At 43.8% G+C, this 25,999-nt stretch overlaps 1 protein-coding gene across 1 annotated transcript in view; it reads left to right on the forward strand.

The window, feature by feature from the left end:
• Positions 1-6,850: 6,850 nt before the first annotated feature.
• Positions 6,851-25,999, forward strand: part of Rmnd5a (required for meiotic nuclear division 5 homolog A) — a 56,184-nt gene continuing 37,035 nt past the window's right edge. The window contains exons 1-2 of the mRNA XM_036181213.1: positions 6,851-7,182; positions 20,567-20,709. Of these exons, the coding sequence (XP_036037106.1) occupies positions 7,041-7,182; positions 20,567-20,709 (285 nt within the window). The 5' untranslated portion in view covers positions 6,851-7,040. The remainder of the gene's footprint in view (positions 7,183-20,566; positions 20,710-25,999) is intronic.

Raw genomic sequence — 25,999 nt, forward strand, 5'->3', positions numbered from 1 at the left:
ACCAGATTACAGAAAGAAAATGAATCATACCAACAAACCCCAGAGGAACAGGTCCACAAAGCATAAACACCACCAGGGACTGAGTACCAGAAACCAGCAACCATCCTCACAGGGAGTCTAGAAGAGAGTAGCATTTTTGCTTGGTAGCCAGGTTAGAACCACTCTAACCTGAAAAGTAGTGAAGGCTGTGCTGTGAGCGCTTGCCTGCTGTGGAGGGGCTAACTTCTGTTGACATTAATGGAGCAGAAAGGGGGAGATCGGCATCGAAGAAACATGTCATTTTCTGCACTGCCCACTGATCCTAGAGAGTAGGTCATGATGCAAACAAGCATCATTCATCCGGCTGGCAAATGTCAATGTGTCCCAGACCATGCAGTGGATGCAAAGAGCAGAGAGCATTCATGTTGTCAATACATGCTGCTAGACCTTTTGCTTTCATTCACTTCCTAAGCTGGTCTTAGTGGTAATTTCCAGAAATGAATATGCTGAAAATTGATTTTGTGAAATCTCGAAGAGGACTATTTTTCACGATTGAGTATTTTTTAATAGCAGCCTGTCAGTTTGCCCTTTCCTTTTCGCTGAGAGCTATAACAAAGCCAGGCACTTGCTCCAAGATCTGTGAAAACCTTGCTGATTCATTTTCACAATTATGATCATGGTCTTTCTTATCCTTATCTCAAAGCATATTTTGCATAAAAATATTTTTAAGGAAGTAAATTTTAAAAATTTCTCAAATATGAGAAATGAAATTTATGGTTGTGTGTGTGTGTGTGTGTTTTGTTTTGTTATGCTTCTATCTGGTTTCCAGATTCTAAAAATTAATCAATCTGTTCTTTATGTCTTAGTTTGATTTCTACTGCTGTGTTAAAAATCATGATTGAAAGCAACTTGGGAAGAAAAGGGTCTATTTCCTCTTAAAACTACCCATCACTGTCCGTTGTTGAAGGAAGTCAGGATAAGAACCCAAGGCAGGAACCTGAGGCAGGAGCTGAAGCAGAGGCCATGGAGGAATGCTGCTTGGTGACTTGCTCCTCATGGCTTGCTCAGTCTGCTTTCTTAGACACCTCAGAATCACCTGCCTAGAGGTGGTACCAACCTCAGTGAGCTGGGCTGTACTACACCAATCATTAGCCAAGAAAATGCCCTATAGACTTACCTACAGGCAATCTGATAGAGGCATTTTCTCAGTCTCTTCCCAGATAAATCTAGCTTGTGTCAAGTTACAAAAACCATGACATTTTATTTCCATTTTAAAGTGTTGTGTACAATGTGCATGCTCACCTGTGTGAGTGAGGGTATGCACATTCATGGCATGGGTACATTCAAGGGACAGCCCTGGGTGACAGTCCTCACCTAACTTGTATGAGGTGGTAGGTCTTGTGGTTTGCCACTGAGTGCACCAGGCTAACTGTCCCATGAACTTCTGGGTATTCTATCTCTACCTCCCATCTCTCTGTAGAAGTGCCACCAAATACACACACTACTGCATTCAACTTAATGTGGGTCATGGGCACCCAAACTAGGAGTCCTGGGCACCCAAACTCGGGTCTTCAAGCTTGTACACTGAGTGCTTAACCCACTGGACCTTCTCCCCAAGTGCAAAGATGTTATTAAAAAGGAATAATATTCTGTGTTTTTTGTTGTTGTTACTGGATAACAAAAGCAGTTGATAACATAGTGAAATGGACTTAGGGATGTCGGTCTGTTGGTAGAATGCACAAAACCCTGGGTTTGACCCCTAGTACCATATGACATCTGTACGGTGGCATACCCCTGGAATCTCAGAAGTGCCAGCACCAGGGACATAGAGACGGAAGATCAGGATCAGCAGTTCAAGCTCATCTCTGGGTACATTATGAGTTTGAGTCCAGCCTGGAATTTGTGAAATCCTTTTTCAATGGATAAGATAGCAAAGCTGTCAAATATAATGAACTCTCTCTTTGGTAAAAATGCACATGGGGGTTTCTGTATAGGAATAACTCAGGGAATTCACCCCAAAGCTGTTTCTAACCTCCATCCCAGGTCTTGAAATTTCAAAGGATTTCTATTTTTGTTTATTTGTATTACTATTTTTCTTAAAATTAAGATGTATTTTGATCAGATGACAAAAAACTCCCTACCTCTTTATTGTCTTGTTGCTGCAGCAAAGTATTGACCAAAGCAATGCAGGGTATGGTGTGTTTGGCTCAAAAATTAGAGGTACAGCCATATGGTAGCAAAGTCACAGCAGCAGGCGTGTGAAGGGGCTGTCACATTGCAGCCACAGCCTAGAGACTTCTCCTTCTTATCCAGTCTGGGGTGCCCCTCATGGAATGATGCCTGCTTACATTTAAGGGGGTTCTTCTCATATCACATAATCTAATCCAGACACTCTCTTACAGCCACACATAGAGGCCTGTCTCCGAGTGATTCTAGACCCTGCCAAATTGACAGTCAGTATTAACAACCATACACCATTCCTTTTATTTAGCCCGGTTCAGGGTTCAAATGTAGAGTCTTAGCCATGCACATGCTTCCCCACTAAGTGACACCCTAGCTCCTCTTTACTTTTTAGTTAATGTTTATTTACATGCCCCAGAAAATCAAATTTAGAGTGTAAGGAGACCAGAGCAAAGTCCAGAATAACTGCAAAGAACAGATTCTCTATACTGAACAGAATGCCATCCCAGGAGTCCATTCAGTGCTGCAATGGGCTTTCCTTAGTATGTGTCTAAGTTTCTTGTTAGGGTAAAAATGCAAAAGTTGTAGACAAAACAATTTGTGGCTGCTCTGGAGACTGAATTCTCTCTCTTCAGGGTTCATTACTTGCCTCATTCCTGTGACAAAATGCCTGCCACAAACAACATCAAACTTATTTTATGATGACTTCAGAGGGTTCTGTCTGGGCTTGCTCTGCCTCATGTCCCTAGGAAGAACACCACTGTGGCAGAAACATGCCATGGAGGTTCTTCACCTCATAGTGGGTAAGGAAATCAAGGAAGGGATTGGGAACCAGTCACAACTTCCAAAGATTCACCTTCAGGACCTACTTCTTCCAAGGAAACCACATATCCTGTAGTTTCCAGAAAGTCCCAAATACCAGATGCAGATAGAGAGATCAATACACAAGCCCAAGGGGAACATTTCCTATTCAAACCCATAATCCTTTTTAAAAAAAAGTTTCACTTTATTATTTATCTATCTATTTGTTTGTTTGTTTTTTCGAGACAGCATTTCTCTGTAAAGCTTTGGAGCCTGTCCTGGAACTCACGCTGTAGCCCAGGCTGGCCTTGAACTCACAGAGATCTGCCTGGCTCTGTCTCCTGAGTGCTGGGATTAAATCTGTCTCCTGAGTGCTGGGATTAAAGGTGTGCACCACCACCGCCCGGCTCATTTTATTTATTTTTATATTTGTACTCAACCATGTAAGTTCAGTTCCTGCAGAGGCCAGAAGAGGGATTTAGATCCCCTGGAACTTAAGTTACAGACTGTTGGCCCTAAGCTCCTGAGTACTGGACCCAGGAACTCCTCAAGAGTAGTAGCAAGTGCTCTTCACCACGGAGCATATCTTCAGCACCCATAATACTTCTTCCTTCGAAAGACCCTTCTTTGAGAACTCAGTGCTTAGGCTGAACACAGTTGTGAGCTGGGTGAGAAAACCCATGCAAAGAGAATGTAAAAGCGCCTGACAGTCTAAGTACTATGCTACCCCTCCACTCAAGCTTCCTCTCACCTAATGTATGGCTCCCCTTTAACAAACGCATGACAGCACTGTTCTGTTTAACTCAAGGAGACAGGAAAGCGGTCAGGTCTGATCTGGGACCTGCCAATGTAGTTACGGAAATGTCTTAGTTACGTTTATTGCTGTGATAAAGCACCACAACCAAAAACAGCTGGGGCGGGGAGCGGGAGGAGAAGGCTTTGTTTCAGCTTGTAACACTCCTTTGCTGAGGGAAGTCAGAGATCAAACTCAAGGCAGGAACTGAAGCAGAGGCCATGGAGGGGTGTTGCTGACTGGCTTGCTCAGCCTGTTTTCTTAGACACTCAGGACCATCTGCCTAGAGGTGGCCCTGTGATCTGGTCTTTCCCACATCAATCATCAATTAAATCCCCAGTAGGCTTGCTTACATGTAATCCGATGGAGCCATTTTCTTGCGTTGAGGTTCCTCTTCACAGATAGCTTTGTCCAGCTGACAATTAGCCAGGCCAGTACACACCATGTGGTCAACCAGAAACTGAACTAGAAATATGGGGCAGTATGTAGGTGTCGGATGAAGTCCTAGTGGTTTTACTGTGGACAAAGTCTCAACCTATTAGAACTTTCAACAGGGAGGAAACTATTCATTCTATAATGATTAGTACAGTAGCCATTAGCTTACTGAGGATCTCAAGTGTGATTAGTACAGTCAAGGAACTACATGTTTGATTTCACATCAATTTTCATTTAAGTATGGATTGGTACTTTGTGTATCTGTGCAGGCTCAGGCGTTAGCAATAAATAAAATTTGTCCTGTTGCAGGGGTGGGGTGGGGGTGTGAACAAGCTGCGTGCTCAGCTCACACTGAGAGTGTGGCAGTACTGGGCAATAGGATGGGGCTGTGATGGGTTACACCGGGTATCACTGCAGCTCTCTGGATTTGAAGCTGCAGTTAATGAAGTCATTGTTGATTTCTGATTGGTGGCTAATATTAGCTCTTACCTGTGCCAGGCATTCTGTTGAAGGCTTTCCATGGATTATCGCATTTAGTTATTCTACCAACCTTTACGAAAAAAGGAGGGGAAAGAGAGGGAAAAAAGGTGACAAATTGTCACGGAGATGGTTGGACAGAGAGGAGGCACAAGTGCAGGTCTGTCTGTGCAGTGTGGCCGCTAAAGTAAGAGGAAAACAGCTTCTGGGGGCCAAGGGAAGGTTGCCCACGCTCTGGGCTAAGTCAAGGCCATTGCAATCCCAAAGTAGGAAGAACCCAAGTACGGTGGCCAGGAAGATCTAGGCAGTTGTAAGATGAGGCTCGGAGCCCTCCAGCTTGTCTTAGAAAGGAAGGCGGCCTTTTGTTCCTTTGGGTGCCTGAGAATTTTCAAAAAATGGATGTTTGCTAGAAACCCTTTGGAGGAGAATGGTAAGGTTGCTGGAGCTAAACGGTTTTTATCTTCGTGAAGCAGGAATCAGGGCCATCTGCCAAGAAAGAGGGATAGAACAAATGGAATGATAAGGTGTAAAAGGAGCCCTGCAATATCATCAGCTGGGGCTCCCAACTCCCCAGCGCGGCCTTTTATCATTACATGCCATCATGTATTATCCCATGAAGTCTAACCACCCAGGGAAGTTTCTTTTTCCCCTACTTGCTTCCACCCGATGAAAACGGAAAATGAAGTTCAAAAAGGTTACCACCTTAATTAAAGGAAAAGAAAGGCTGTCCACTATGGTGCAGGCAGGCAGTGTTCTAGCTAACAAACAGACCACAACAAAGGGGGATTTGCCCTTCACGGCTTTGAGTGTTGCTAGCCAAACAAATGACACTCCAAACAAGTATTATTTAAGGCTTTGACAAGTGATATGGGGAAAAGATGCTGCCATAAAAGAGGTGGCAGATTGATGGAGAACATGTGGGGAGGCAGCGTCGACACAATCATGGTGGAGATGGGGATGCTGTGAGTAGAGACAGGCAAGCTGGCAACTTCAGGACCCGGAAGGTGGACTCTCCCAGGCCCAGCCATGGGCAAGTGCAGGGGCTGTGCGGCAGGAGCTCGGCGAAAGTGGGGTAGCAGCCTGGTGAGCAAGAGGGCACCGGCCAAGGCCGAAACCCCGCGGTAAACCAGGGCAAAGCCTGCGCCAAGGTAAGGGCAAGGAGCAAGGGCCAGGTTGCCCAGCTCGCCGACGCGTGTTCCTGACCACTGCCAATCCGTCCGGCACGTGGACGAGGCGACAGGAAAGGCCACTGGCAGGCCGAGGGACGACGGGGAACGAGAACTAGACGACGCTGGGCGCCGGCCATCCCTAGAAGGGCCACCACCTTCCACCGGGTGGGTGAGCGACCCCACCCGAGCCCTCCGCCCGCAGGCGGCCAGACTGACTGCCTTCCGTCCCGGGAGGCGGGCCTCAACGCCGGAACTTTGGTCAAGATGCCATGCAGAGAGAACATAAATTGGGATTAGGGCGAAGTCCTGTGGAGAACAGCCCTGTTGATTTCTGTCTAGCTTTCCCTCGCGGCTTCCCAGCGGGAGAAGGTGCTCGCCTTGCTCGCCAAGCCGCCCCCCCTCCAACAGCGAACGCATTGGTTTGGCCCCTCACCCCGGATTGGCTGAAGTTTTACGCCTCGGGCAGGGATTGGAGGACGTTCGTCTCTTTCCGAGCTCCCGCGTCCATTGGTCAGCCTTCCGCTTCTGGGCGGAGTCTGCGGGGACGGTTTCCACCCTCTTGTTTACCGGCCGCCTAGTTGACGCGCTCGCTAAAGTTCCCTGTTCAGCGGCGCGGACCAATTGCGCCGCTCGCTCCGCCCTCGCCGCGCTCCCTCGCCGCCTCCCGCGTGGTACGGCCCACGCCTGGAGAACGCCGGCGCGTCCCTCCGCCCGCGCTCGCCCGCTGCTTCCCCCCCTCCCCACACCCCACACACACACCCCGCACCGAGCCCGCGCTTGGTACGGCCCGCGCCACCTCCTCCGCTCGTGAGGGAGGCTCGACCCCCTCCCGGGCCGCGGCTCTTGGTGCCGCCCGGGAGAACCAGGTCATCGGCCGGTTCCCGTGAAAACAAAAACAATCGGCGGCGCCGCCGGGAGGGGGGGGGGCAGCCGAACGCGGAGAGCCAGGGGGGCCCGGGGCGGGACGCGGCGCCGGGTGGGGCGGGCGAGAGAGCGCGAGCGGCGGGGCCGGGGCGCCATGGGGCGGGCGGGCACGGGCTGCGCGGGGCTACCCCGGCGCCGCGGCTAGCGCGCCCGCCTTGCCTGAGCTTCCCGCGCCGCCCGCCGCCTTGGGGGACGAGGAGCAGGACGCGGCCTCGGTGGGGCCCGGGCCGGATCGCTGCGGACCGCCGAGCGCCGGGGAGCCGAGCGCCGCGGTCTCCGGCATGGATCAGTGCGTGACGGTGGAGCGCGAGCTGGAGAAGGTGTTGCACAAGTTCTCGGGCTACGGGCAGCTGTGCGAGCGCGGCCTGGAGGAGCTCATCGACTACACCGGCGGCCTCAAGCACGAGATCCTGCAGAGCCACGGTGAGGGCGGCCGCGCGGGGGTCGGGGCCCGTCGTCGCTGCGCCTGCTGGTCCCCAGGCCGCGGCGACTTGCCCTCCTCGCACGGACCCACCCGGAAACGCGGTGGCCTGGCGGGGGGTGGGGAGCGGTCCGCTGCACACGGCTCGGGCGCGGGGGCTTGCGGGGTCGTGCGGGCCGCAGGTGTGCGAATGATAAATAGGGTCTGCTCGGGGCTCTGTCCAGGACCTCGGGCTCGGAGACCTTGGTTTTTTTTTTTTTTCTCCCTGGTGGTTGTGGGGTCAGAGAGTTGAGTGTTCTTAGCCGTGGGTTTCCACTGGAGCTGCTCCTGCAACTTCAGAGTTGGACTGGTGTGAGCAGGCTGCTCTTCTGAACTCTGGATTCCTAGGAAGCCGGCCGAATCAGACCGTCCAGCGCTCCTCCTGGAGCCTCTCTTGAGACCGCCGGAGCCCGTGTGGAGTTTTAGTTACTTGCCTTAACCTGGTCCAGTTTGTACTTGTTAATCCCTTCAGAAAACGGGGTTTCCGTAGAAAGTGCTTTTGTCTAGGTTATTTCGTTAATTGGCCTACGTCTTGGAGGGCAGAGGCCGGGTCTAACTTGAGAAAAGGGTTTTGTGTTTTTAAAATAACACTAAAGGTCTGGTGCTTGGGAGCCACACTGCTGACTCTTTCTGAGTGAGAGGTGACTTGTAATGGATTCATTCAAGAGGCCAAGCCCTTGTCATTTAGTGGGCTGAACAGAAATGAAAGGGATGCTTGCTAGCCAGGGAGAAATCAGTGCAGATGTAGCAGGTGAGGTGAAGGCATTGTTTAGCTCTGCCCCTCTCTCCTCTCCTTTCCTCTACACCTTCCTTTTCCAGACAGTTGAGTTGAGGGTGTCTGCTCCTCCCTGGTAAAGGAGTCTGACAACTTCTGACACAGCTGTCACTTTGGAACTCTGGGAAAGAGCTAAGCTGGAGTCACTGTGGTTGAAATATTAATGCGGGGGGGGGGGCATTTTAACTGCAGTTAGGTTTCTATATAGATATACGGAAAGCAGTTGATGGCTGCATGTGAAAAGACACCTGGCTGCTTTGGTGGTGGTGATATAGTCGGGACAAACGGAATAAAGTGGGGTGTGAGGGAATCTGGAAACTAGTGAATTTTGATTCGTGAGGTAAAGTTCAAGGGTTTGCTGAAGTTAGAGCAAAGGTCTTGGGGTATATGTGAGACTAAAATTGGTAGTTTTCTTTTGTGTGTGGTGTTTTGAGATAGTCTCACTGTGTGGCCCAAGCCAGCTTTGAATTCATGGTCTTCCTGTCTTCATCTTCCCAGTGTTTGGGTTTACTGGTGTACTACCTGTGTTTTCTGACAGTGGTGGAGATCATAGGCTGTGAGATCTTAGGTTCTAAACACAGCAGAACAGAGCAGAAGTGAAAAGGTGGGGAGGCTGCCGAGCGGTTATGTGACCATTTCATGGACAAGCCAGATTACTGGGGCGAAGAAAACTCCAGTGCATATTAAAGTGGAAGGCAGTCCAAGGTGGTTCAAGTCCAGTGCTTGAAGATACCACACCCCTTGTCCCAGAAGATCGTTGTCTTTTCACCAAAAAGAAGCCAGTAGGGAAAGAGAAGAAATATAGGGCTTCTACTTGGAGAGGTGAAGGAATATTTCCTTTTGGGAACCAGACCAGAGATTGGGGGTTTACACGGAGGGTTTGAGAGGGAAGATGGACCATAGAGTCCTTACTGAAGACTGACCGTAGTAGAAGGAAGATGTGAGTGTGTGGTTCGTTTTAGGGAAACTGAAGCCAGTCCCAGATGGATAAAATGACTCTAAAGATTGCCAGGGCATGGGTTTTGGGTCTCTTTACTTGTAGGGAAACTTCTCAAAACCTGTGGTGTGAAGGGTAGTAGCCACAGTACGCTGTGCTGTCAGAACACAGTTGTGTTTGTTCTCTTGATTTTTAGCGCCCCCCCCCCCCATCTTTTTACCTTCCTGTGAACCAAATGCCTGCCAGTTCTCTATGGCAGCTCTTAATTTCCTTTAATAAGTTGAATAGGATTAAGTGATGAAAGGTAGTTAAAAAACATGAAAGAAATACATAGGTCTGGTTTTTAATGTAGTCTTTGTTTCTCTTAGTGTTCTTTTGAGTGAAGATAAACATGCTTTGGTATCTGGTTATGGTCTTTTTGAAGCAGCTAATTTCTAAATTAAAGTTTCATGTAGGTGATGGGCGGTGGATATTACATTCAATCTTAAGTATGCCCTCTTTAAAGGTATGCCTACTGAAAGCAGAGTTTACCACTCTATATAAAGACTTGGAATGTGCCCATCTGGGCAAGTAATCTGGTAGACTGCTGTGATCTGAGAGAGGGGCTCCAATTGGGGTCTTCTGTCAGGGTTCTCTGTATCTTGGTTCTCTGTATCATCGTATGCTCTGAGCTAGAGTGGTGATATTCTTGGAAGAAGAGAATGAGTAAGGTAGAACTTGGGGACTGTAAACACTAGCCTGCCAGACCGGATAAAGGACAGATCATTGTATATACTGGTAGGTAACTTCCTCTTTCAAAAGAATCTTGTAGCAGTAGCAGGGATTAGCCTAATTTTAAAAAGCCATAATGTCTTAGGTGTTGAGTCCCACCCAACCTGTGGAACAGTCCTGAATAGGGGAGTGAGAATTGAGAAAAAAAGAACCATAGAGGAAAAGGATAGGTTTGGGAGGGCTCTCAGTTAATACTGCTGCAGCCCCAAGTTTATTTCTCACAGCCTTTTTATACCCAAAGCGGGGGGGGGGGGGGGGGGGGGTAAAAGACTTCCCCCTCTCAAGGACACCATGGTTCATGGTACAAACAAGCACAAATACCTCCTTAATCCTCAAGACATCTGACAACCACACCTTTGGTGATATATCTTGTTACCCAGCCTTAAGGAACAAAGACAAACTTGAACTCTCTGACCTTGAGTCAAGATGGAATCGAGCCACAAACTGGGCTCCCACACTTAGGTTTACTTTGAATCTATAGTGGGGTGTCTGAGGTAAGAGGGATCACAGACAACTAATAAATGACCATAGTTCTGAAGTTTGTGTTGGAAACTGGTTGTACTTAAATGGAGTTAGTAAGCTCTTCCACAATGCTCCAGGTTGTAAACAGCACCCAAGAGGACTATCCTGAAACTAGACCTGCTGTGAGTTCTAAATTGCCTCTCTGTGACCTAAAATTGTTTCATGTGAAATTTCTCCATTAGCTGTCTCTTTTTAAAATATAGGTTTCTTAATGCATACTCTTCAGGAGAATGAGGGTGGTAGGTGATAGTCACTCACATCTGCTGAATTAGTTTATGTTCTGCCACTTTATCTGTAGTTCATCAGCCCGGAAAGGGGGTGGGAAATGTGGGGTTTTGTTGTTGTTGTTGTTGTTGTTGTTGTTGTGTGTGTGTGTGTGTGTGTGTGTGTGTGTGTGTGGTGTCCAGCTTCTGCTAGAGGAATTATATTGGAGTATACGACTCTGAGAAGCAGATTCAGGCCTTGAGTTTGGGAGGTTCTATGGCAGCTAGGGGGGATAGTAGGAGAATGGAGGGGCAGTAGAGGCTAGTGAGAGCTTAGAGAAGTCTGGCTGAACCAGGCCATTCCTTTCCATAGAAGAGGATTTGTTGCCTTGGATAGGACATGGAGGCAGGAGGCCAGGCCTCAGTGGGGTGCCCAAAGTGAAAGGGATTGACATAGGTATTCATGTCAGGTGGAAAACAGGGACCAGTATGTCGGTCTGGGACAATGAGACCACTTTTCACCTACTTTGTCAGAAGTGCAGGAATTGTATTGAGTTCTGCTGTGTAGGCTGGGTTATTTTGATTGAAGTTCAGGTTCATTAACTCCTCAACTAGAAGGAGAGGAGCATGCAATAGCTTTTAGTTGTGCCCACCTTTCAGCGTGGTTTTCTCAGAAGGAAGAATTGAGTCTAGTGGTTGCTAGCTGGGATCTTTTCCAGGATGCTCTGGGTCTAATGTTGGTGACGCTTTACTCAGACATGTATGTGCACTCAATTTTTACATGGGCTTGTAGTAACATATGTGGATTTATCTTCGGTTTCAGACACTGGTACTTGTGAGGTCATAGACTGGATAATAGGTATAATAAACCAAAGCACAATGGTTTTAGTGATCTGGTTTGTAATAATTGTGCCAATCTAGTTTGTGATAATTATTTTTCCTCTTTAGCATTATCCTAGTGGAAAATACTTTTTTTTGGGGGGGGGTTAGGATTTGGGGTAGAATGAAGAACAAAAGAGAGGCTGAAACAATTTTGGTAACAGTTTCACAATATGCTTAAAATGTAGTTGGGAAATTATAATTGTAATAGTTAAGGGTGTGCCATATTACTTTTAGGTTATTTTTAGACTATTACTAAAAGGAATTTGGCTGTACTGGGAATCAAACCCAGGACCTTATGAATGCTAGGCAAGCTCTAGATCACTGAGCTGTATATGTATATCTAGCCTTTAAAGGAGTTCTCATGCTTTTTAAAATTTATTTTGAGTAGATAATGCATGCAGATAGTTTGCATCCAAACAATAAATAGGCTTCCTGGGAACAAGCTTCTCCACTATTCCTGTTCTAAGATCTCCTAATTGCCTAACTGACAGATGAAAATGCCAGTTTTCAGAAACATTAAAAAAAGAATTGGGGGAAATGGGGGTTCAGTGGTAGATTGCCTAGCACCTCAAAAAATGGGGGCAGTGGAGTAATGTGTCACTTTTTAAAGTGGCATTGGCTGTGTGCTTAAACTTGCTATGATTAGGTTTTGTGAGTCGGTTAAAAACACTGTTGTGTGTGGAGTGATAAAACATAAAAGCATTGTAAGCAGTTTTTTGCATTTATGTGTTTGTATGGGAAAGTGTCACAGAACACAGGTGGCAGTCAGAGGACAATTTACAGGAGTTGGTCCTCTCTTCCATCAGGCGTGACAGCAGGCCTTTATTTGAGCCCTTTGGCTGGTCCGTATTTTAGCATCTTAGAACTCATTTCTGTGTGTATTTGTAATTGTAAACTTAAACTATGACTTCCATAACAATCTTATTGTTGAATCAGAAAATAGCTGAACTAGTGTCCAAGCTTCTTGTTTTGTTGTTGTTGTGTTTTTGTTTTTGTTTTGGTTTTTTTCTTCGAGATAGGGTTTCTCTGTATAGTTTTGGTGCCTGTTCTGGATCTCACTCTGTAGCCCAGGCTGGCCTTGAACTCACAGAGGTCCACCTGGCTCTGCCTCCTGAGTGCTGGGATTAAAGGTGTGCTCCACCAACGCCGCTGCTTTCTTGTTTCATTAAGTTTGAGAGTGATCGGATGCAAAGGTACTTAGGCAAGTGAGTATGAAAAAAATACTATGGGTGTGACATTTTAAGCTTACATTTAGACCACCAAGGTATTAGTTAGGGCCTGGTAGACTCACTCAGCCTTACTTTTTAGCTAACTCAGGTTAGATCACATAACCAGGCTCCATTTGTTGAAATTGCACTAATAGTATCAAGACACTCTGGAGAGAAGAATGACTTTTGAACTTTGAATTGAATACAGTGTAGTCTAAATTTACATCTAGTGTAGCAAGTAGCGTGTGAGTGGATCATAAATAAAAGTTTGGGTGGATGGCTGTACCATTGTTCAGGCATGGTAAACAGAATAGATGGGTTGCCAAGTTACTCAGGCTATTTTAAGTAGGAAAATAAAAGGTCAGTGTATTTCCAGTTGGGCTTAGAAGCAGATTTAATTTTTGCTAGCCATTCCCGTCCAGGCTCATGTAGGAGATAATTCTTTGTTATTTGTAACATTATTCATTTAGATTTCTGTGTTATCCAGTATTGTTTAGGTTTCAGGTGGTTTTAATTAAAGTGGAATTTTTTTACATATGACTAAATGGGCCCAGGTTAAGCAAAGCTGGCTCCTGAGACACAAAAGATGTCACTAGGAAGTCTTGTCTTCCATCATTTATACTTTCCATGATTACTTGAGTTTTCAGAGTTTTCCCCACATTGAGGTGAAGATGGCTGATTGAGCTCAAAAGAAACATTTCTGGTTTTGTGTCCTTTCTCCTTAATTAGTAACTGGAGCTGGAGTTTGGTCTAGGTCACCTTGAGCTCTGCTCATCCTGTGTCAGAAGATACAAATGTGTCCCCATCCTTCAGAAGAAGAGTTCTGGAAAGGCACGCTTGCTCATAACATATGTTGACGAAAATGGAAGAACTCTGAACTGTGTCAACAGTAGTGTTCTTGGAGAAGTGTTGGTGACTAGGCCAACCTTTACTGCTTAGCTTTAGCCTTGTGTCCTAACTCTGGTCATAGTATTCTAAATACTGAATAGATTTTAGTCCCTGCAGCTTTGGGACTTGTTTGAAATGGCTTTGATGCTTATATAAAGCCATTTCTAAGAGTATCTTATCTCTTAAATGTCTTTAATTCTGTGTAGTCACACAGATCATCCCAGAAATCTGCAGAAATGGCTTAAGTTTTATAGGACAAGTGTCTATGAACTTTATATCTAATTAGGGGGATGAGACTGGTATGAATTTTAACAAAAACAGTGCCTTGTAATGCAAGACCATCCATAGAGACCCAGTGCTGTGAGTGGTAGAGAAAGGAGTCTGCGTTAGGACAGGGACTCTTCCCACCCGTGGTAGGTTTGGTAGCACATGGAGATGTGGGAAGCAGGAAGATGGGATGGAGAACCAGAAGAGGGGGGCAAGAACAAAGGTGCAGAAAAGGAGATGGTGAAGGAACATGGGATAAGAGCATTCTAAGACACCGACGACATTTTCAGTACGGGTGGGGCAGGGGTGTGATTGGAGGACTGTTGACCGGTGTGCTCAGGTTTAGTTTGATCCAGTGACATGAGCCAGTAGTAATGGTAGAAATGTAAACAGATTTCCTAAGGGATCTTTGAGAGTGACCAGGACTTGTGCAGGAATGGAGTCTGGCAGAGTCGGGTAAAGGTTGGAAAAATCAAAGGTTAATCCAAGATTTTAAGTAGGAGTGAAATAGATAATTATGGAACAAAGGGGGGGAAAAAAAAAAAACAAAACCAGCAAAGTTTGCAAGAGTCGCAGAAGCCCAAGTTTGATTTTTAAAATAGAAGTCCAGATTTAAATGTTACAGTGGGTTCAACCATTCATTTTCAAGATACTCAGAGATTAAGTATTTGTGTTTTGAATAGGGGGAACTTTAAAAATAAGGATCGTGCAGCAGACAAGTTTTCCTGCTTGCTTTTTGTTGCTCTAGGATTGTGACCTGATAGAGTGGTCTTTAATAACGTCCCTGGATGAGAACACGCATCTGTGACTCCTGCCTGTTAGAACTCCCCTATTCTCAAAGGTTGGTCAGGACTTGAGCACCAGAATGCTTGCTTTACAGATTTGCTCATCTTGAGTAGACCCTAAAAGGTTTTGTTTTCAGTGTACCACCCCTAGAAAAAAAGATGAATGAGTTTGTTCCCTTCTTATTTATTGAACCAGCTGGAAGCCTAGGTGTTAAGATTGCTCTTAAGGCCACAGCTCTCCTTGACCACCATTAGGGTACTAACTTGTGAAATAATCCTTTGTTAATTTTAACATCAGGCTTAGCTTTTCAAGTTTCTGCCTTAATATTTTGCAAGGAGAGCCATGTTCACTTTGGACAGGTGAATTTTTAAGAGTCAGTTATGTCATTTCTTTGTCTTTGTTCACATTCTAAAATTCTTAACCTATTTAGAAACTAGTAACATGAGGGAATACACCTTGAACACTGCTGGCCAAGGCCCTGACACTGTTAATTGAATCCAAATGTCATCATTCCCCCCCACCCCTTGCTTTTGACATTTTTGTGGGTTTGTTTTGGTTTCATTTTATTTTTAAATATTAAGAGTTTAAGCTGGGTATAGTGGGGAACACCTTTAATCCCAGCACTTGGGTGAGTTCGAGGCCACCCTTGTCTTACATAGTGAGTTCGGTGATAGCCAGATCAATGTAATGAGACCCTGTCTTGAAAAACACAAAATGTTTCAAAAGAAGAAAAAAAAGACTCTAAAAGAGTGGGATACCATAAAAATATCCCCTTCTAGTCGTCTTCTTTTTTTCTCCCGAGACAGGGTTTCTCTCTGTAGTTTTGGAGCCTGTCCTGCACTAGCTCTGTAGACCAGGCTGGCCTCGAACTCACAGAGATCCACCTGCCTCTGCCTCCCGAGTGCTGGGATTACAGGTGTACACCACCACCGCCCAGCCCTTCTAGTCTTCTTAATCATACCTAATATTCTTGTGACTTGTTTGAATTTGTGCTTTTGTAATTTGTAATTTTATTTATGTGTTTATTTTGAAACAGTCTCATGTTCTAGACTGGACTGGAACTTGCTAGGTAGCCTAGAACAACCTTGAATTTACAGCCATCCTTCATTACCCCACCTCCACTCCAGTGCTAGGGTTAGGAGTGAATACCATCCCCATCCCCATGCTTGGGATTGAATCTAAGACTTCATGGATGCTAGGCAAGTACTTTTACATTGCAGCCCCTATGGAGTGTGTGTTTTGTTTTAATTTTTAGGAACTAATTTCATTGAATTCTGGAATGCAAATTTACAAGGTCTGAGTTTTTGTTTTTGTTTTTTTTAGGTGTTGTTAGGATTATGTTTCCTAAAAGGAGTTCTGTTTCTCTTCATCGTAACTTGTATCCTGTTTTGTTCTCTATTTAATTCTGTTAAGATCTCTGTCTATTTTGTCAAAGTACAAATAACTCAGAAGAGCTCAAATGCAGTATATGTAATATTTACAAACTAATTTTTTCCTCTAGCACATTCATAAAAATATATAAATAGTGTCTGATTTCTAGAGGATCTGACAGTTCATTTTTGTCTTAGGCAGTAGATTTTAGACTTTTTGAAAATCTGAGTCATAATTATATTGCATATTAGTGCCTTTTTGTGTTTTTTTTTTTTTTTTGTCTCAATGGTTTTATAATGTTCTCCACTATAGAGGGTTTCATCTCATATGACTGCTGGGCAGCCTGTACTTGATGGTGTATCGAAACCTTTAGGCTCTCTCTCTCTCTCTTTTTTTTTTTTTTTTTTTTTTTGGTTTTTCGAGACAGGGTTACTCTGTGTAGCTTTGCGCCTTTCCCACTGGTCTCGAACTCACAGAGATCCGCCTGGCTCTGCCTCCCAAGTGCTGGGATTAAAGGCGTATGCCAGCGGTGTACCACCCAGCTAAGCTTTCTTTTATAAACTGAATTAGAGCTTTGATTGTCCACTCACTCTTTTGCATTTCAATGGTGCTCCCCGCCAGCCGGGGTTTTCACAATGATACTTTGCTCACAGCTCGAGTCTCTGTGTGGTTGTTTACATCACCCCCACCCCGTGTGAAGTAAGTACCAGACAAGTTTGGGTAGGAATTTCGTTTTCAGTTTTACTGTCTTTGACTTGATTGAGTCTAGATGGGTCAAATGGAGTGAATAGTACCACAGTTGGGTACATGGGTTTCTTACCTTTGTGATGAGTAAGGAGAAATATAGACCAAATAAACGGTATTAAAAAATACTTAAAATGCATTTGTAGTTTACTAAAACCAACATATAACTAAATTTTTTTTAATTTTTAGCTTTGTGAGATACCTTTTTAAGATATTTACTATGTTCTGATACTAGGATGTACTTTTTTGAAGAAAAAATTGTGTGTGTGTGTGTGTGTGTGTGTGTGTGTGTGTGTGTACACACATGCATTGTGGTCAGAGGACAACTTCACAGAGTCGGTTCTTTCCCACCTTTATGTGGGTTCCTGGGATCAAAGTCATCCTGCTTGGCAGTAAGCACCTTTACAAACTGAGCTGCCTCACCAGCTGGGATGCGCTTTGATAAACAGAAATTGAGGTGGATGTCTCTGTGTCTTTAACACAACTCGGGATATTTTTATTTTACAAATAAAAACACCAACTCGCAAGTGACTCCTGTCAGAATACAAACCTGTACATTCCTGCCGTGTGGTGATGGCTGGTGTTCGGAAGAGAAGGAGGTTAGGACTGCAGAGGAGCAGGAGGACCTGCTGTGCCATACTTGAAAGTAAGAGAGTGTGCACACAAAGGCTGGTAGTTTAGGGAAGGTAGAGGGAGGAAAGGAATGTGTAGGTATATGCATGTGAAGATTCGGTGGGCCTTTCTTAAGGATGTCACTGGGAAAGGGGCACTATTATTTCCGGGTTTGTGTTGGCATTTGGAAATCACAGTTCACAGTGCTGTTGTGTAGGAGACACTAAACATTCTGTAAGAAGCAGGGATCCGTCAACTGCTGTTTGTGAAACGGCTGGCAGCTGTAGTGTGTTGGTAATACCAGACAGGCCCCTCCTATGCTGGGCTTGAGATTGAGCATACTATGCACCATTATTTTTATTTTCATTCTGTACAGGATTATTGAGCTGGTGTTAAGATGCATACTTTATAATCCTATTACTTTGGAGATGGAATCAGGAGTGTGAGTTTGGGGCCAGGCTAAGCTACAAAAAGCAAGACCCAGTCTCAAAAAAACAAGAAAACTGCCACCACCAACAAAACAAGTTATTGAATACCTATTAGATTCCAGTCACCGTGGTTAAACGTTAGGAGTTGATAGTCGTGCTTCCTGTTTTCAGTTAATTTCATGGGAATGATAGACAGGTACATACAGCAGATAGTAAACAAAAATATCCGGAGTTGTGTTAAAGACACAGAGACATCCACCTCAATTTCTGTTTATCAAAGCGCATCCCAGCTGGTGAGGCAGCTCAGTTTGTAAAGGTGCTTACTGCCAAGCGGGATGACTTTGATCCTTTGATCCCAGGAACCCACATAAAAGTGGGAAAGAACTGACTCTGTGAAGTTGTCCTCTGACCACAATGCATGTGTACACACACACACACACACACACACACACACACACACACCCCACACACACTAATAATTTTTTCAAAAAAGTACATCCTAATATCAGAACATAGTAAATATTTTAAAGAGGTGTCTCACACAGCTGAAAATCATAAAACTCTGATTGGGAAGCACAGGATGCTATGGAAACATGCTTTTCTAACATACTGTTTCTGTGAAACTAGTAGACATAAATCCTGAAATGGTTAGGCATGGAAGCCCACAGTTAGACCTGGAGTCTAGGTAGGTATCACAAAAAACAGATGTCTACTCAGTTCTGTCTAATTTAGTTTGGTGAATGTCTGGGTTTAGAGGAGATTCTGCCTTAAATTTCTGTATGCTGTAAGTAGTATACTTAAATACTATACTTAAAAATCTGTTTCTGAGATAAAAGGTGCTAGCTGGGTGTGGTAGCTCATTCCTATAGCAGCTCTTGGGAGATTGAGGTAGGAGGTTCCCTGAGTGTGAGACCAGCCTGGGTTGCAAAGTGAGACTTTTCTAAAACGACAATAACAACAAAATACTATTGTATTTTTTAAAGGTTACATTGAAGTTATTTTAGGGCTTTTTTGCTGCATTGGGGGATCCTGCATGGCAAGTGTCCTCACTGGGCTGCGTCCCTACAGTTACAGAAATAATTTTTAACTTGCCCATTGTCTGTATGTGATGGGTGTTTGCTTGGCATCAACATGCCGATTCATGCTCATTTAACCAAGTCATGTTAGACGTGACCTTAGACTGTGCTTGTCTCTTGATGCTGGCAGTGCCTCCTCAAGTGTTGTGCATGCATGTGGGGTCCACGGAGTTTGTCACATTGAGAGACAGTGGACATAGGACTTTATTCTGGGTGACAAGTGGCCAACCTGGACTCTACTTTAGTTATGATGAAGATGGTTGTCTTATTTCCATTTTATATCAGAACTAAATCTAATTAAATTTCTTTCACGGGAAGGTTCTAGAAGCTGGTTGTGTTTTCATGGAAAGATCAGAAAACCATTAAGACTCCCATTAGGACTTAGAAGTTTGATCTTGTCTCAGGTCATTTTAGTGGTCCTTTGGCTGCTTTCCACTGAATCCATTTGAAAATGCATTAGTGGATCCTCTCTGAACAGGGCTTTCCTTCAGCTTATTCCGTGATACTTTCTTGGGCTTCCAGAGAGGCAGGCATTGCTTAACTGAAGGAACGTGTTCTGAGAAATGCCTCCTTAAGGAGTTTCATTGTTGTATGAACATTGTCGTGTACTGACACACACCTAGATGGCATAGCCTCTTACACATTATCATAGGTGGTCCATTGCTGTTGAACCATCTTTATGTAGTACATGACTGTCTCAAGTCTCTGACTGAACTTGGAGCTCACTGATTCAGTTATCGTCAGGCCAGCAACCACCAGGAATCCTCCAGTCTCTGCCTCCTCAGCACCTTGGTGGGTTACAAGTGTGTGCTGCTGTACCTTGCTTTTTACGTAGGTGATGGAGATCCTCATGAGTGTGCAGCAAGCACTTCACTAGCCATCTCCCTAGCCCCTCTTTTGGCTGCTTTTAAGTTGAATTGTCATGCTGTTGTTGAGTTGGAAGTGTGTGTTTTGTTTTATTATTACGTTGCTATATTGAGGATTGAACCTATAACCTTACACAAACTAGGCAAATGTCCCACCACTGAGTTATATACCTGGCTTGTTTCCTTGTAAATTTAGCTTTGTTTTATTCTTGACATATTGAGAGTATGATTTGCAAATATTTTCTCCCATTCTGTTTTTTTTTTCAACTTCCTGAGACAGAATTTCTTGTGGCCAAGGCTAGCTTTGAACTCTTGATCTTCTTAATTCTACTTTGCAAGTGCTGTGGTTACAGGCACACCAGCTCAAACTTAATTTTAATGGAGTCAAACTTAGTTATTTTCCTTTGGTTGCTTATGCTTTTTGATGTCGTGTTTAAGAAACCATTGGGTAATTCAAGATCCAGGATTCATTTTTTTTTTCCTTACAAAATTCTGACAGTTTAAGCTTTGAGTTTTGGAGCTTTTTTCTGTGTGAATTACTTCTGTGTATGATGCGGTTCTTTTGCATGTAGCATCTTTGCCATCCTGTCTCCTTTGCCTCACCATGCTGTTTGTGTTTGGCACCAGAAGGTGGGTTGTAGGAAGGGGTTGGATTGCTGCTCACCTCTTTCTTACCTGCCCATCGTGGGTGCGTAGTCAACATTTGTTAGCATTTTGACCCTGTGTCTCAATGGTTCCTTCACTTAGACATACATCATGACACTGCATGGTAGGATAGTTCACAGGCTGTGGTGATGATGATGTGGAGGTAGTTTGTTCATAGTAAAATTTTAGATTTTTAATTTCCAAAAATAGATTCAGTTACTTCTTAGTATCCGCTTGAAAATTAACATCTATGAATATGACCATCTGTTTTAAAAACGATACTGATTTTTCTTTGTTTTCTCCCAGCTTTCTTTGTGGCGTTTGCTTTAGTGAGTCACCAATATTTCTTGTTTTGTTGTTTAATAGGTCAAGATGCTGAGTTATCAGGGACCCTCTCACTTGTTTTGACACAGTGCTGCAAAAGAATAAAGGACACTGTTCAGAAGCTGGCCTCCGACCACAAAGACATCCATAGCAGCGTTTCTCGAGTTGGGAAAGCCATCGATAAGGTATGGAGTTGAGGGACTTTTTTTTTTTTTCTTTTAAATTTCATCTTAGTTACTATATTGTTGGTGTGTATTTTGACACCCTTTGCTTTCTCAAATTGCTTTATGCCGTTCCCTTTTTTCTTTTCTTCTGATAACTTGTACAGTTCTTGTTTACTGTGTTACTCATTAAAAGTTTCCTGTTGCTGTTATTTGAGAAACAGAAATAAAAATAAACCAATAAAACTCTTTCTTTTTATAGCTTTACTGTTTATCCATTTGTTTATATGACTAGAGTCCTGATGAATAGAGGTACAGAGAAATTTTAAGCCACTATGTGTTTGTTTATAGGACTAAGTTTTGCTGCTTCCTAAGTGAGTCCCTGGTGATGACTCTGCATTTGTCAAGGGATGGTTAGAAGAACACCTTTGTATCTGTCTCTCCCACCTCTGCCTGCAGGCAGGCTAGTTGCTTTTCTTTGGGGTTGTCTTCTCTGCCAGTGAGTGACTTGGTTGTTAGGGAGCCAGGCAAGTCTCTTTTGTTGGGTGACTTTTTTTTTTTTCTTTTTCCTTGTGACTGTTCTTGAAGAAGCCACCCTTAACTTAATGGTTGACTCATAAGCAGTTTCTATTTTTAGCATTGAAGCTGTTTTACCCATGGGGTTCACAGTTCTGAAGGAATTTTAAGAGGAGCTGCCCAAGGTTTCTATCTGATGTTCTCTGACTCCTCCGCATATTAGGGAGAGTGTGACTGGCCATGGCCATTTCTGTTAAATGTTGTGAACTTTTGAAAGAGGGGCAGAATGGTGGAGAGCTCTTTGTAGCAAACATAGCTCCTGCACATTCCTGAGTTACTGACACCTGTGTGTACAATGATGGCAGCACAACATAGCTGGCAGAATAGCCTGGAGAGTGTGTCCAGGAAACTTATAAATTGCCTTGTAGGGTAAAAGCATTGAAAGGCTAGGCTTAGTGGTGTCTAAATCTGGACAGCTTCTAAAGAGACATTGGCTGGTAGGTGTGGTACAGTAGGACGCTAAGTAGCAGGTACTCTGGGGACTGTGTGACTTAGGGAAGTTTTAGCAGCTTGTCAGAGTGTGAGCACAGGCTGGGAATGTAGTGAGTATTCTCTGAAATAACTTTGAGGTTTGAAGCCTGTTTGGTAACTTGATGCCGGTCAACATGACTGTCGAAGTAGGCTTGGCATCACACCATCAGGGCACTGTGGCACTGGAAGTTATCCTTTGGTACCTAACGTGGTTGTTTTGATGCATGTGGAGTGGTGGTACTTGAGAGACAATCTTCAATAATCTTTGGGTGAGGAGCCTTGTGTTTCCATAAGAAGCTGCACATCTCTGGTCAAAGCATCCTGGTTGTTCTGATGACAGAGAGAACCCTAGGAGGTTCCCGAGGGTGTCTGCTGCTCCCTGTGGTTAGTTAGTGTTTGTTCAGCAGGCCCAATGGCGTGACAGTGAGAGTTGATGCTTGGAGCAGGTGGGGATGGTCTCAGCTGCCACCTCAGGTTTGTGTGTATGCTGCTCTGACGGTTCCATATTTCTGGCTAATGTTTGCGGCCTTCTTTCTGTTGGCCTACTGGAATTATCAGAATTCTCTTCTGCTCTTAGGCCCTCTTCCTGCAGGTGACTTGGTGTGCATGGCTTCCTCTAGATGCAGCATATTTTTACAGGTAACCACTAAGGGTTGTCAGATATTTTGACTAGTCTTTGAGAAAGTAGTAAGGTGTACTTGGTGCTAAAAGTAGAGTATCTCTTTGAGAATGGGCATCTAGGGAACACATTTATAGTTAATAACACATTTATAGTTAATAATAAAAATTAATATTCTGACCAAGGTTGGGAGAGGATATTAGAAACATGTTTCTTATTAGGTATTTTTTTTTTAATCTTACAATTTTGAGAATTTTTTTCATATACTTGAAAGTTATAAGGACTTCAAATAACTACAGTTCTGAAAGAAACAGAATAGTTCCTTCCAGAAATGAGTTTTTGTTTTTAGGAAGGGAGTTGAAATTCTAGGTACATTGATTCTTCTTCATAGGAAACTGAGCAATTAGTGAATACTCTAAGTACTTGGTAGATTGTAGCTCAGAGCCATGGAGGAAGGCTTAGATGGTAGGGCTCAGTTTTGTTTTTTGATTTTCGAGACAGGGTTTCTCTGTGTAGCTTTGCGCCTTTCCTGGATCTCGCTCTGTAGACCAGGCTGGCCTCAAACTCAGAGATCTGCCTGCCTCTGCCTCCTGAGTGCTGGGATTAAAGATGTGCGCCCCCACTGCCCGGCATTAGGGCTCAGTTTTCAGGCATCTCTCAGCACATGCTGCTTGGAGAGGAAGCTGTTTCCCAACTGATGTTCCTAGATGTGAAGAGGTTTTGTATATGCATGAGGAATCTATGTAGGCTGTTATTACATAAGACTCTTCTGACTTGTTAAGTGTTACACATGATGCCAGCTCTGAGAAGCTTTTTGTAAAGATGGGGTACATTCAGGTATTGGTGGTGAGTAAATAGGGTCAAGCTGAAACTGTTGTGGTCCAAGGATTGTGGTATCAAGGCAAGCTGACCTGAGTAATACATTGGAATGCTGTCTAGCTGCCTGTGAGTGCCATCTTATGGGCACATGCATCATCTCCCTTTGAAAGGTGACAGAGAAACAGTTGGTTCCTTAGGAGCAGGCTAGATTTGTTGTTTTAAAAATCATACTAACAGAGAACAGCCTATGAACAGGAATGAGTATGCAATTTCTACAGATTGAAAACACAAGGTTTGGAACAGCATAGAGGAAAACAAATCATGGCCTTTCTTAAAGAGAAAAAGAAAAGTTAAAGGACCAACCAGGCAGCCATCATCTATTAGGGGTGTGTGTGTGTGTGTGTGTGTGTGTGTGTGTGTGTGTGTGTGTGTGTACACGTACGTACGTGTATACGTGTGTACGCGTGTACGCGTATATATGAATGTGTATGTTCAGTAAGACCTTGGACATTCCAGTTAGCACTGGAGCCTTCAGCTTAATCATAGTTTCTGTTCTCAGAAGATTCTTGAGGGGATGGTAGCTTCAGGTCATAGCTACACCAGCTGAGGTTAAAAATCCTTTGTTCCGAAAGCCTGTGTTACTTGTAGTGTGTGTTTGTGTATGCTTAAGACACTTGTTTGACAAGTGGGTGATGGGAGTGAGAAACTTTGAGTGTATCTTTAAAGTACAGTTTTTTTTTTCTTTGTTTTAAGTGGCTTTTTTTCCGTTTTAGTATTAAATTTTTTATTCTCTGAAAATGTTAGCAAAAAAGTTTGCATTATCTAAGGAATTTTCTAGCTTCTTATTATTGTGTCAAGAATTTTAGCCCTTGAATTCTGTGTTTTGTTTTGTTTTTTTAATTTAATTGATTCACTATTTAAAAAACAACAACAAAAAATAGTGTGTTGGGCTGTTTTAAATTTTCTACCTCCTTCTTAGAAATTCTGTCTAGGGCTATGGGGAGGACTGAAATGAATAATAATGAGATTTTTAAGCTTCTAAAATGTATGTTACAGTTAAGAGCTAAAAATAGTACGTTATTTATATGCTAGGCATCTTAACTAGTGTTATAAAAAGTGACATATTTTCTTTCTTTTTTGGGGCACTCAAGACAGGGTTTCCCCTGGCTGTCTTGGATCTTGCTCTGTAGACCAGGCTGGGCTCGAACTCACAGAGATCCGTCTGCCTCTGCCTCCTGAGTGCTGGGATTAAAGGTGTGCTGGGTTTTCTTGACACATAAAATAATAAAGTTCTGAGGCAAGTGCATGTTGAATTGTAAAGGAAAGATTGTACTTTAGCGAATCTAAGGTTTGCAGAGTTCGTGTCTTAAATATGACTTGGAAGAAGAGAAGTGAGATTTCTGTTAGGATAGGTAACAAGTGCAATGCACTGAAGACTGAAGGAGTGACTTGCTTAGGGTCGGTTCTCTTCCTGAGACTGGGGAAAGATCAGGTTGGTGAAGATTAGGGGTTATTTATGAATTCCATCCTGAATTCTGTCCAACAGGTGACCAGAAGAGAACGAAGGCGGTGAGGGCGGGGAGTGTTAGCTTGACATTGTATAGGATGAACGTACGTGGTAGTCAGGGCAGGGGAGTGTTAGCTTGACATTGTATAGGATGAACGTACGTGGTAGTCAGGGCAGGGGAGTGTTAGCTTGACATTGTATAGGATGAACATAAGTGGTAGTCAGGGCAGCGAGGGGTAGCTTTGCTTACCCAGGGGTGACTGTATCTCTGATACTGAGCTTTCCTTACATTTATGTATCTATGATGCTAGTGTGTGTTCTCATTGACTTAGGGGAAATGGAGGTGAAGACATGTTGAACAACATGCCCTGAGCCTGGAGGGCAGACCAAGGTGTGGAAATGTTTTCAACTGAGAACTTTTCCCTAAACTTTACTTGAAAATCAGTGCGGTGTGGCAGGGCTGGTAATGTTGAGGTGAAGTGCTGGCCAAAAAGCTTAACTGCATTGCCCAAACTGGTTTTCTGCCACTAGAGGGAGCAGCAAACTTTGGGGAAGAAAATGCTGATGGTCTTAATGCTGACAATATACAAAGTGAAATAGCTAGTGTTTTTCAATAGTTGCAGGCAATCAGTTGGAACTGCCTTTTATGTCAGCTTAACTGGTTTTCCATTTCAAGAATGGAAGGAGGTAATGCAACAAGAAGATCTTGTGCTTGGCTAGAAGCATTGATCCTTCTGGGATTAGACAACTTTGTTACCATACCCAGTTTAAAAGTGATTTTTAAATTAAGGAATTTGTTGTTTTTATATGGTTGTTTATATTTTCTAATGGCTTTGCAGATGAAAGTACAAAATGCACAAGCCTGGTGACCTGAGTGGAATCGTAAGTTTTCCTGTATCCCACCTGGTCCTGCAGCAGCTGGGACCCAAGAAAACACACACAGGCTTATATTACTTACAAATTGTATAGCCTTCCCCTTTTCTGTCTAATCAAAAAGGAAGGTTTTAACTTTAACATAGTAAAATTATATATAACAAAGCGGTTATCAGGCAAGAATTACAGTTACAATGTCTAGTCCATATTTGGCAAAATTAGAAAATATTTTTACCTTCTATTTTGTGAATCTAAAGTTTTATGTCTAATTCATCTTTTATCATGACTAAGGGAAGCTATAAATATAACTAGTCTTTAACTCCATCAAAGACCCCAGAAGGATAATAATATTACCTAAGTAAACAGAAAGTGCATTGTAAGCAACTTTCAAAAATCTAGAATGACAGAGACAGCTGGCTGCCTGGACAGTCCTCCAGAGTTCCTCTACA

This window comes from Onychomys torridus, chromosome 3 (assembly GCF_903995425.1).
Source record: "Onychomys torridus chromosome 3, mOncTor1.1, whole genome shotgun sequence".
Taxonomy (NCBI): Eukaryota; Metazoa; Chordata; class Mammalia; order Rodentia; family Cricetidae; genus Onychomys; species Onychomys torridus.